Genomic DNA, 13,247 nt, shown 5'->3' with positions numbered 1-13,247 from the left:
GTCAGCAGCGTGCTTCAGGAATACACTGGACAGTCTAAATGGGCTTTTCTACACTTGAATTATCAGCAAGCTGTAGCATATTGCTGCATTCATTCACAAATGATTTCTTAGGACTTCTGATCTTTCCTTCAGTAGTATGTTATTGGCAGGATTTAACAAAGATGATGCCCACAGGTATTTGCTTCTAAAGCAGTTGAAATATAACCGTAAGAGAACAATCCATTCTGTGGGAATTTCCCCAACGTGGTGTACAGAGTGATGACTTGTGACTTGTCTAAAGGATGCTATCTTTTTGAGACTTTTGGCGTGTCCCAGAATCTCAAGTAGGTTTAGGAGTTTCTCCTTCAAGGAATAAATTCTTTCCAGATGTATGAGTTTGTAGTGGGGCAGGAGATACTCTTTCCTCAGCAGAAAACTAAGATGCAGTGCTGAGTTATCCTTCCAAAATGATGAACAGAAATAAAAGGTTTATCCTGTCTTCTCTAAAAGTTATTTTAAGCATGTTCAGATTACCTCAAGTGTAAACATTGTATTTAATGCCAGTGAGCATTTTACTCTTTTGATAAGGTAGAAATTAATGCATTATAAGATTCTAGAAGCTACGGTTGGAAAACGTCTTTTAGTCTTCCCTATTTTATTTTCTCTCCACACCAAGTTGTCCACAGAGCGTTCAGTAGTCTTAAGGGTCTTCATAGAGGTCCTGGCCTCATAAGTGAGTTCTTAATCCCACAGGTAATCCCGGAGTTTGCCCCCTTCTAAAGGCCATCTGGCGTTGTGAGTTGCATCACTTTATATAAAGTCTCCTGTCGATCGATCGTGGGACAACTGGGGGTCACTGCGTTCTCTCCTAGTCTGACGGGAGTGAAGAGGGTTCCCTTCCTACAGTAGACACTCTCACGTCAGTATATTCCGTATGCTTCTGTATATTCCAGTTCCTCTTTTGTCTTACCTCCAATGCTATGGTTCTCAGACGGGGCAGTTTGACCCCCAGGACACATTTGGCGACGTCTGGAGAAAGTTTTCATTGTCGCAGCTAGTGAGTGGGGACTCCTGGCATCCGCCAGGTGGAGGCAGGGGTGCTGCCAAACATCCGACAATGCACAGGACAGTCGCGCACAACAAAGGATTATCTGGAAAAATGTCAGCAGTGCCAAGGTTGAGAAACTTGGGACTGCTGCTGTGCCCACCTAACTCAGGTTCCAGGGGGTATCTGCTGCTCCCCAGGTCTGTGCATTGCATTTACTTCCTATGTGGCCCAGAATCTCTGTCACAGGAACCTAATTACCTGTCCTCCTTAATTCTCTCCTGGAAGTTCTTTCCCATTAGATGTTGGTATTTCAAAGGAGTACATTTTAATATATTTTTTTTTTCTTCTTGGAGTTTTCTTTTTTTCTCTGGGATCCATTTTTCTAGCTCAGTAATGAAAACAAACCCTTATTTACAGTTCGTTACTAAGTGCATGACCTTTCTCATGTCATTTGACTTCTCTTTGCTGCCCTAGTTTTCTCATCTGGATTATGCAGATAATAATACTGTTTCATATAGTTAGTATAGCAAAGGAGCATTACGTATACTATTATTACATATTAGTAACTCAAATAATACACTAGTATTACATCTGTGAATAAGCATACAAATATATGTAAAGTGCTCATAGAATCACATGCTCTCTTTTTTTTAATTTTTTTTTTAAGATTTTATTTATTTATTTGAGAGAGAGAGAATGAGTGAGAGAGAGCACACATGAGAGAGAGGAGAGTCAGAGGGAGAAGCAGACTCCCTGCTGAGCAGGGAGCCTGATGCAGGACTCGATCCAGGGACTCCAGGATCATGACCTGAGCTGAAGGCAGTCGCTTAACCAACTGAGCCACCCAGGCATCCTGCTCTCTCTTTTGAATGTAGAATTTCTTACGAGGCTTAGCAATTTTCTGTTTATGTCCATAAAATCTGAAACACATTCTAAGCCCTTCATATTAGACAAATGCCTTGTATAGTTCATTTCTTTTAGTACATGCATCAGCCAACATTTGAATTATTAGTACTAAAAGGAAATTCAAAAAGTTGTCAAACCGTGACTGTGAACTTTGACTTTCAGTTTGGTCTCATACCCTTCTAACTCTTACATCTGGTCAGCATTGACTCTGGACTCCATTAGGGCTTAGTGTGGGTACTTCAGGGTACTCATGTCATTGTTCTCCTTTCAGGAACATGGGCTGAGACTAGGAAAACCCCCCTGAGCTAAATTGAACAGGAAGATCTGAAACACTCCAGTTTCTACCATTACTGGTAGAAGCTGATGTAGCAGCGAAGAACACAGACCTTATCGTCTTAGAATTTTCTTAGAGGAACCTTAGTGATAATTCAGTCATCAATCATCGTCTGTATCTAGTATAAAATCCCCATCTTAGAGATGTGGAATGAGACTTAGAACTGAACATTTTAAGGAACTAAATAATGGTAGAGCTGGAACAAGAGAGCAGGGCTGGAATATGGTCTTCTAATGCTCATTGCTGGGATTTTTTTTCCCCACTAACCTGACTCCTCAGCACCTCATTTTCCTCTGTATGCTTTTGTTTCTCTCTTAATAGCATCATGCTTCTTTGTTACCTGTTCTTCCTGTTGTGAATGTAAAATACTGACCACTCAGTACCAGGTTTTAATGTGTCACTCTTTTAATCAATATTCCTGTATTAGTATGACCAGAATCCGGTAAATGATATCACTGTTTACCTAGGTACTCAGGCAAAAACCTTAAATCACCCTTGATTCCTCACATTCTTTTCCACCCCACATCCAAATCCTAAATCCTAACATCTTCAAAATATGTGCCAGTTCCTATACTTCTTTCCACCTTCAGCATAGCTGCTCTGGCCTGCAATGTCCAGTAGAACTTTCTGTGACAATGGAGATGTTCTGTATCCGTGCTGTCCTATATAGTAGTCACTAGCCGCCTGTGGCCATTGAGTGTTTGAAATGTGACTGTGACTGAGGAACTGAATTTTTTTTATATCAACTTTATCAATACATAATTTACATACCCTAAAATCCACTCATTTAAAGGGTACAGTTCTATGGTATATATCATGTAATTATGCAACTGTCATCTTAATCAGTGTTTGAGCATTTTCATTGCCCCCAAAAGAAACCCCATAACCGGGGCGCCTGGGTGGCTCAGTTGGTTAAGCCACTGCCTTCGGCTCAGGTCATGATCCTGGAGTCCCGGGATCGAGTCCCACATCGGGCTCCCTGCTCGGCGGGAAGTCTGCTTCTCCCTCTGACCCTCCCCCCTTTCATGTGCTTTCTCTCTCTCATTCTCTCTCTCTCAAATAAATAAATAAAATCTTTAAAAAAAAAAAATTAAAAAAAAAAAAAAGAAACCCCATAACCATGAGCAGTTATTTCCCATTCTGGCCCCACCCCCAAAAAACTCCCACCTCCTGACAATCGCTAGTCTACTTTCTGTCTCTGTAGATTTGCCTCTTCTGAACAGTTCAAGAAGTAGAATCCTACAATAGATGGCCTTTTGTGACTGGCTTCTTTCACTTAGCACAAGATTTTCAAAGTTCACCCATGTTAAGCATGTTTCAGTGTTTCATTCCTATTTATTGCTCAATAATGGAAGAATAGGTGTTTTGAACTTTTTCCTTCCTTTCCTTTTAATGAAATTCTGCCTAAGTTTCAAGTGTCTCCTCTAAATTTCCAGATCATTCCTTTGTAAGTCGGTGGCCATCTCTCTCTGTTCTCATTGGATAATTCTTATGTTCCCCAGCAGCAGTCTCTTAGTTTAGGTGTATAGTTAATACAGCCCATAATGTCACTTTGCAGTTCTTCTTTCCTTCTATCCACAAATATACTTATCTAGAATCAGGAGAAAGGCCATGCCCTGGAGCTTGATCTATGGCCCCACAGTGACCAGATTCTGCCTATGATGCTACTTGGTCATTTTGGTGTTGTAGAAAACTAAACAGATCTTGAATATTTAATAAGAGTCAGATTCCTCAACAAGCAGATGGGTAAATCAGCCAACCCAAATATGTGTGTATGGCAGCTACTGGGTTGGAAATTTGAACACAAAAATCCCTATAATACTTGGTCTGTCAGCCACAGATCTGAATTTGAGTATAAAAGGGAATAAAAGGAGATTAGCAGTGCCATCCAAAGAAACCATTCCTGATGTTGAAACAGGCTTTGACCCCTCAGGATAATAACCAGGCTTTTCACAGCAGGCTAGCCGATGGAAGTTAGACAATTCTATTAGAGTTTTCAGCCTTAGTGATTGTTTTATACATTGTAAGAGCCATCCATAAAAAGGAAAAAAGTGGAAAAGATAAGAAAATTAAAGCTTCAAAATTCTAGTTGTATTGTCTAGATGTCTCACTGGATTGCTTGCATTCCCCCAATTTATAGACTTCAGAAGTTCATGCAATTGTGTATGAGAACATGAGTAGTGAATATCCCCCAAGATTCTCTGAGTTCAGTAATTATGAATTGATTTGTATTCACGTAGTTATCTTCCTTTATTGGTCCATAGTTCCAATTTGCAAAAATTAAAAATAAATAGTAAAAGAGCACTCATAAAAAGTCTAATGCTGCTATTAATAAAGATAATTATGTTCTTACTCTTCCCTTTGTTTAACCCCACAAAGGCAGATTTTAATCTTTATAAAAATGTAAATTTCAATACAGATCAAGTATTTGGTTCAGTTTATTAGAAACCTGATTTTGTTTGTTTGCTTCATTTGGAGAAAATATAAGATGAAAAATATTCACAGAAAGAGGAGGCATTAGAATCACAGATGATGCAATTTTTGAAATTCCCCTACAATTTGATAAATGTTTCTAAAGTTCTGTTTTTATGTTCTGAACAAAACAGATTGCAGTGCTCTTCCCCAGAAGTTAGTAATAACTTCTTTGTTTTTCAGATACTGCACTGGCCAGTGGCCAGGCCACAGACTATTTATTTGTTGGAAATATTGTTTACACGGTAAGTTTATCTCTCTGTTTACAGAACTGTTCTTAAGTGGCGTACGTGTGGGTGCTGCCTCTGGAAGCCCTTTATATAAGGCCTTTCTTCATATGATTTGTTTTAAATCTTTCAACTCTGTAGTGTAGATTCCTTAAAGCTCAAAATGGTTGTGAAAGGCTTACCTCATTTCCTAACGGAAATTTTGCAGAGTCAAGATTTCTAGACAGGTATTACCAGGTCACCCTGTTCTTCAAATGACAGTTTCACATCCAGCTGTGAAAAAGGCAGCACCAAAGAAGGTGATTTTCCCCAAATCTCTCCAAGCTAAGAAAAGCACAAAAGTGACTCCCACCGCCTCTCGAGGGGAGACCTGGGATTTCTCCTGGAAAGTAATAATAAGTCACCGAGGATAATACATTTTCCTCAATTCTTGTTTGTTTTCACAGTATGTTGTTGTCACTGTGTGTCTGAAAGCTGGTTTGGAGACCACAGCGTGGACTAAAGTAAGTTCTCTCTGGAACTGTTTCACTATCCACTACAGATATTTTGATGGCATGGATCTTTTTTTAAGCCTTGGGAAACCAATCAGCAGGATCTAGCTATCTTATTTAAATTTTGCATGTAAAAATTGTCATTTGATCTTTATCAGGGCAAATTTGCAAATCCAAAGTTTTCTGATGATTCATTTGCTTGGCACTTACTAACAGCTCTAAGCTATTAACAGTCCTCTCGTTTCAAATGTATATGCACACAGAAAATACAGAAGAACAAAAAGGAGAATTTCTAATTTCCATAACTTTATGAACAGGAGACAGTTACTGTTAACATTTTTCTGGATAACATTACAGACGTTGTTCCACGTGTATATTTTTAATAAGATAATGCATTATAGAGCATATAGTTTTGTGATCCTTTTTTCAGTTAAAAATAGATCGTGAACATTTTCCACACCTTAAAGTGTACTTCTACAAAATCTTTGTTCATGATTAAAGAGTATTAAGTTTGATCAATATCCCATCATTTAATCATTCCCCAATTTTAGACATTTTGGTGATGTACCACATTTCAGGAACATAACCCATGTTTCGTGTTTATTTATCACTGCTATATAAATCGGCTCCTAATTCTGCGCTGGGAAAATGAGGGAGGAGATTGGAGATGCTTGTGGAAGTAGGGAATCCATCAAGTGACAATAGTAATTAATCCAGACAAGAGGCTTGGCCTGGGCTCTTACAGGGGGAGGTAGTGAGCAATGGTCAGATTCCAGAAGTATTATTTTTGAAAAGCTAACAGACCTTGATGATGGATTATATCGTGGAGTGTGGAAGTAAGGAAGAAGTCAGGGGTCATCATATTAAGAAGACAAAGGAGAAAAGGCTAACAACTCAGCAGATGCTTAAAGGATTGTTAAGATGTAATATCCAGCCCAGATTTGTAAAGAATTCTTTGGAAAATGTAAAGAATAATCAAAGTCTCAAAACAATAAGTAAGAACATCTTGTTCTTTTTGTCCATCTGGTGCTTTCTTACTGGATTAAGATGAACTGGCCTATGTAGCTCCAAGTTGGAGCAAACACTGGTGAGGACCAGCCAGGAGCCAGCTAAAACTGTGCAATGGGTCTAGGAGAAAATCCACTGAAGCAGGGAAAGCACCTTGATCTTCAGGGTAGTTTGGGGCCACCAGTTCCTTGAATTCACTGTGTAACATTCTGAGACAAGATAATTACAAGATGGCACTTTCCAATGATGGATGACTAGTCGAAACGTTTCCATGAAGAAAGCTGGCCTGGACACAGGGGTTCTGCTGCAGGTGGGGTTCAGGTGGCTCTCCTCTGCCAGCAGAGAAGCCCCACCTGAGTCTGTGTTTCCTTTGCAGTTCAGTCATCTGGCTGTCTGGGGAAGCATGCTGATCTGGCTGGTGTTTTTTGGCATCTACTCAACCATCTGGCCCACCATTCCCATTGCTCCAGATATGAAAGGACAGGTCAGTGCTCCTAACTGTGAGTGGGCTTTCCCTTTCTCATGACAATGATGCTTTCCATGTGTGGGCTCTCTCTGTCTCATGACACTGATGAACTTCAGGAGAGGTTGGTGCGACCTGCTTCCATCAGCATTCATCAGGAGGGAAACAGACCAAATCAGAGAACCTGGAAGAGGTTGCCTTGTCCACAGAAATGGCATTTGAAATTTTTTTTTTAATTTTATTTTATTACGTATTGGAGATTGTCAACTTAAATCTGCTGGCCTACCCAGCATGTCCACGTTTCCATAATGAATTGTGTGTTAATTACACACAGTCCTGATGTGTCCAGGTAGTTCATGGCCCTTGGAAAACTGGAGATGTTCTGAGTCGTTCACCATCCAGTGATGATGTGGATGGTCATCGTGAGGTTAAGTGTACTACTATGCTCTGATTATTAGTTACCTGTGAAAGATAAATCTAACAACTCCATTAGCCAGATCATTGATTAACCAGAATATCTCATTGTTCATCTCTTGAACTAGAGAGGCTGAGATTGAAGACCTATATATTCATTTAAATTTGTTTAGTATTTTCTTTTCTTTTGTATTATCTTTATCCAGTGTTTGAGACTGAGCCATCAACAGTGACAAGCTGGATCTTGAACCCTATAATATTGGGTCTGGAGAGGAGTTTGACAATTCCAGGTTCTGAACCACCTCAGTTTACAGATGAAGCTGCACAGGCCCAGACACTCCAGGCTCACCCCATAGACCCCCATTTTGGGGTCTGCCCATATCCAGCACTGCCCTAAGATCCCGGCAAGTGGCTGCCCCAGGCTCTGTGCTTTGGAAGCCTCTGAGCTGGCTGGCCTTGTCTGGATCTGTTCCTCTTCATAGGGTGAGAAGCCCATGGTACACAGAGCCAGAATCCTACTTCTAGTCCATTCCCTAGGTTCCTAGGATCTTTAGTTTCCTTCCCCAATAGCCACAAAAGCCCATTTCCCAGGCCTGCCTGGTCCTCTCCCCAGATCCAAGCTTTTGTGAATACCCTTGGCCCAAGAGGCAGCTAGTGCAAGACACATGCTTTGGGCCAATTGAATGTTAGCATTCAATGTTAGCCACCCCGATTTGCATGAGGACGCTCATGTTATGGAATAGAACCAAGGATGAGAAGAGAAGGCCTATGGGTCAGGGGCTTCCACTGGTGTTCCTGCCCAGGAATGCATATTTTAGGGCCAGGCCTGTGCATGCCACATCTGGCTACTATCTTAGCCTCACTTCCTCTGCAGAAATAAGCCCAAACTCCTGGGTCTACCCAACTCTAAATACACGGGCAGCAGTTGTGTCATGGGAGATAACCCAGGGGTGGCACTGCGTGCCTTGTTCCCTTGGCGAATCAGTAGCCGACATAAACCCCAGGGTGTCCCAGACCTTCTTGAGTGTGGGTGCTAAGCAGGACAGACATGTGCTACAGAAGTAGGCGTGTATGTCCCCTAATGCATCTACACTGTCCGTAAGGATTGAGGACAAACCCATAACACACTTAGCAGTTCTTTTCAAAACACAAGTGATGGCAGAAATCACAGCGCATTGAATGAATCAAGAAGATTGTGGAGCATTTAAAGAAATCAGTTATATTTTAAAGCAATGTGAATCATCCCCCCAAAACAAACCAAGACATCACAACAACGATGATGAGTTGGTAAGGTGGTGGTGCCTAGAATATCTGCTTCGTGTTCTCTTCCTTCTGGGCAAGAGCAGGTGTGGCCTCATGACTGTTTCTTTCAGGGGATTTTACAGTGCAGGACAGTAGCCGATCAATGCAGAGAGTTTCTTAGGTGAGAGGAGAGAAAGCTGGCAGAATGGAATCAGTCCATGTGTGACCAGCCAACAAAACCCATTCTTTTGGAAGCCCCCCACCAGATGCTCTGGTGCGCCCCCTCTGTGTGCATTTGCAGCAGCAACTCCAGGTCAGAGATGCACGAGCGGGGCTGGTTTCTGACTCACTCCAAGCAGCAAGTTACTTTCCAAGGGCAGAGAGACCACATCTGCCAGGCAGACACTACTAACATGCCACATAGTCACTATCCAAGCTGCATGCTGGTCTGTGTGGTGTGAGGGCTCGGCCTAATGGTGAAACTTCTGTCGTTGGGGACCTTTCGAACACATTTAACGAGGTAGTCCTACCATCCCAAAGCAAAGAAATTGTAATATCAAATCACAAATCACTGGTATAAATTTTTTTTTAAATTTTTTATGTATTCCCTGTTGTTCTCGCTTTTTTGTTGGTTGGTTGGTTTGCATGAGGCAAATGATGTTGTTTTGAAATCGAACATAGCTGGCTGAGGCTGAGGTTCTCATTAGACATTGAATGAGATGGTTAATATGTAGTTTTCATGCACAGGACTTCCGAGTGGGTATTCTGCTGTCTGTGTGTGAAGAGCTGTTTGTGATCACTAGTCTTCTTCCTCCAGGGGAGACCTCTTAGTGGGGACAGAGTGTCAGAAAACAATGTCAGAGCCAACCTAACACTCTTTCACCTGGTGTCTGCTGCCCAGCGGTTTGTTCATTCTTTGAACACTTTTGAAGAAGCCCTTACGTGGAGAGTGGCCAAAACTAGCCGGAGGTCTCCCAAAGACTTCTTGCTGCCTCAGAAGGAATTACAGGCTATCGTGAAGAAAGACGGGAGCTGGGCTCAGGTACAGGCAGGAACAGGTCTCCTCGGGGCTACTACTGAGAATATGCCCAAGCCATGGTCATCCCTTTGGTTCTAGGTTGGTCTTACGGACTCAGGGTTTGTATCCCTACCTCAGATTCTCGTTTTGAGGCCCTAGCCCCCAGTGTGATGGTATTTGGAAGTAGGGCATTTGGGAAGTAATTAGGTCATCAAGAGGATTGGTGCCCTTATAAGAAGGGGCCGGAGAGCTAGCTCACTCGTTTTCTGCCTTGTTGACGATACAATGAAAAGTTAGATGTCTGCACCCGAAAGAGGGTCCTCACCACCATGTCGGCACCCTGATCTCAGACGTCCAGCCTCCAGCACCGTGAGAAATAAATGTCTCTGGCTGATAAGCCACTCAGTCTATGGTATTTTGTTATAGCACCCTGAGCTAAGACAGTTGGTGAATGCTTAGGAGTGAGGGGTACTCTGGGGAAAGACTCTTATTATTATTATTATTAGATGTTTCTAGTGATTTGTATAAACCATTTTTTGTAGTTCACAGAGCAGTAGGATTTTGGCAAATGAACACGGTTCTTTTGAGCTTTGGAATTAAACTAGTGTCTAATGGCAAATGGCATTTCTTACTCGGGAGCCCGAGACAGATGCCCCACACAAAACATTCTGTCTATGCATAACATCTTAAACTGTTGAAAAGATGCAGTTGTTTCTGCTGGGGTTTCCTAATGGATTTGGTTAAATATTTCTTTCTTTGTCTCGTCCTTTATATCTGGAGTTTTTCTCATGAGGGAGAAGGCAGGTTTATCCTCGAGGGCAAAGGAGGAGAAGGCTCTAGATGAGAGTGATTTTCCACTGTCAAAGGGTCTTTAGCTTCCCTCCAGCACTTCATGATATGATACACAAAACCCAACCAGACAGTGAGCCAGGAAGTCCCAGTGGAAGTTTCTGAAATCAAAGAAGTCATCTGTGGACTCCCTCCTGAAAATACTCAACATTTGTGGGATTTTAAGGGACACCTTGTTTTTCCATTTTTCTAGGACCAAGCTAGATCTAAAGCGAATTAAAAACTCAAGTTGTGTCTAGCCTGGTTAAAGCCGAAGTCCCCTACCAGGGAAAATATGTGCTGATGTTTTTCCATAGGGGACCATCTGTTTTTCTTTCTCCCAGTAGCATAACCATGGGTTACAAGAGTCTCCATAATGGGTCCCCAAAGCCAGTGCTTGAAGGTGGAAAACTACAAACTTCATTAGCTCAGAGTTGCCTGCTGAAGGAGAGCTTTCGATTAGAGAGATGAGGAAAACTTTATCTAAAACCGGATCAGGAAATGTACTTTCATTTTCTTCACGTGTTTCTCAAGGCTTCTTGATTTGGGGAGTATCTGAGGGGATGCCATATCATTTGATGTCTGTGTAAAAGGCCAAAGAGACCTGCCCCAACTAGCTCTGTCACCTTTGGTGAATCACTTAGCCTGTGTTAATTTCCTTATCAGCAAAGTCAGAATAATATTACCCACCCTCATTATCTCAGAGGAATGCGGTACAGATATAATAAGAAAACCCGAGGGTTGGGGCGCCTGGGTGGCTCAGTTGGTTAAGCGACTGCCTTCGGCTCAGGTCATGGTCCTGGAGTCCCTGGATCGAGTCCCACATCGGGCTCCCTGCTTGGCAGGGAGTCTGCTTCTCCCTCTGACCCTCCTCCCTCTCATGTGCTCTCTCTCTCTCATTCTCTCTCTCTCAAATAAATAAATAAATAAATAATAAAAATAATTTAAAAAATTAAAAAAAAAAAAACCCGAGGGAAATGGAAAACACGCCTGCTCTTTTTTCCTGGAGTAACCAATTATTTTTGAACTTTTACAAATAGAAATAGTGTGGCTTCAACTCCTAATTCTTTTAGGCCAAAGAATTTTAACATTTTATAGGTTCTAGATGTGATATTTCTCAGTAAGGCCCAGGGACCACCTGCATCTGAATCATCTGGGTTACTTGTTAAAAAACAACCTCCTCCCCGCCCAGAAAATATATTCTTGCAACACATACACACATACACACACACACAGAACCACAGTCCCTGGGTGCATAATCCCAGCCTCTGAATTTTAATAAACCTCCAAGCTATTCCTCCCTAAACGTTTGAGAACCACTGCTCCAAAACCCCTAAAACTGTGAGGGAGACCTCACAGTGTTTGAGTCCCGCCGGGTGTTCCAGGAGAAGATGGTGTATTTAAAATATCCACAGATGCTGTATGTCTCCCAGGCAGCGGTTACGTAAGACACGGCAGGTACTGCGAGTATAGCTGCTTTAAGGTAACTCGCTTTCTATGTAGACAACTCTACCGAAAGACATTCCATCGTTCGCCGTGGAAAAATAGTCCTCGTCAACTCTGGTGCTTTTCTTTTAACGTTCTTTTCATTGCTAGTAAAAGAGGGGGAAAAAACTTTCACTTCAAAGCCTACAAACTGTTAACTCTGTCTGCAGCGCCAAGCTCCAGGCTCCAGCCAGTTTCTGGCATATGACAGGCTTTTTTTTTTTAATCCTAAAGACAGGAATGGGTTTACATTAGAGTTTTATACCCACACTTGTGTATACACAGTGCAGATCCCAATGGACGAAAAGTACACAGAAGGAGGAGTGGTTGCCGCTTGGTCAAAGCGATCCACTACTCCTCTTCCCTAAGTGACTGCTTTCTCCTGGACTTCACAGCCCGGTAAGATCTCAGGCCCAGGTATTTTCCACACTAAATGTGAAAAGAGGGGGTTTTGTTTCCAAGTGGCATGTGCTCTGGGAGATAAGCGAGGCAGGAGGGTCACGGCCCCATCGGCCGCCGTCTTTACTCAGCTGGGGTTCCAGAACATCGCTGTAGGATAGAGACTGGCCCAAGGGCCAGGAGCGGACGTGTGCCCGGGTTAACTTTCCCGGTGTAGGACATGGTTGTTTGACCCCCAGCATCCATCCTCCACCACCCCTTCCGAAGGGGCCCAGTTTCGTAGGCAAATACCAGACCTCATGTAAGATGCCCAGCACCTTCGGAGAGCCACTTCCACCCCGGACTCCAGGGGAGCGCTTGATCCCAGCCCCTGCTGTAGTAAGTGATTCAGAAACCCTGCAGGAGACACAGGAGACGTTTGCTGGGGGCTTCTGAGATGGACGCATGTTTGCTCCGGAAAGAAATCCATCGAAGAGATGGCCTTCTCTTGTGTGTGAGGTAACTGCTACTGAGCTACAGAGCTGTCCAACCAGCGGGAGGGGGGCCGCCAGAGAACCCTGCTGCTGCCACGAACGGTGTGATCTAAAGACAAAAACAACCAGAGTCTCTTGTGTGATTGTTGAGCCACCAAATGAAGCCAGCCTCAAAGTCCCCTCCACCCCGCACCCATGCTAGCTTTCCAAGGAGCACCCCATGCGTGTGCTGCCTGTCCTCTAAAGGCACCCACCCACGTGTAGATGTTAGGATGTTTCTTTTACAGTCATCAGCATATAGTCAATCAAGGAAATAGGTGCTTTTAAAAAACAGGCTTAAGGCTTAACATTGCATATTATACTATATTCGAAGTTGGGTGCTTATGGATTTATTTAAAGATTTGGTAAAAAAAAAAAAATATCTAGCAATAAACCTAATTAAAGAGGTAAAAGATCTGTA

At 42.6% G+C, this 13,247-nt stretch overlaps 1 protein-coding gene across 1 annotated transcript in view; it reads left to right on the top strand.

Annotated features, from left to right (window-relative positions):
- The window catches only part of ATP8A2 (ATPase phospholipid transporting 8A2), a 603,997-nt gene that overhangs the window by 435,592 nt on the left and 155,158 nt on the right, over window positions 1-13,247 (top strand). The window contains exons 31-33 of the mRNA XM_045869211.2: window positions 4,923-4,984; window positions 5,413-5,469; window positions 6,842-6,949. Coding sequence (XP_045725167.1) covers window positions 4,923-4,984; window positions 5,413-5,469; window positions 6,842-6,949 — 227 coding nt within the window. The remainder of the gene's footprint in view (window positions 1-4,922; window positions 4,985-5,412; window positions 5,470-6,841; window positions 6,950-13,247) is intronic.

This window comes from Mirounga angustirostris, unplaced genomic scaffold, assembly GCF_029215605.1.
Source record: "Mirounga angustirostris isolate CCGP_5_RB_7025 unplaced genomic scaffold, mMirAng1.0.hap1 SCAF_3, whole genome shotgun sequence".
Taxonomy (NCBI): Eukaryota; Metazoa; Chordata; class Mammalia; order Carnivora; family Phocidae; genus Mirounga; species Mirounga angustirostris.
This window is presented reverse-complemented; position numbering and strand designations above follow the sequence as displayed.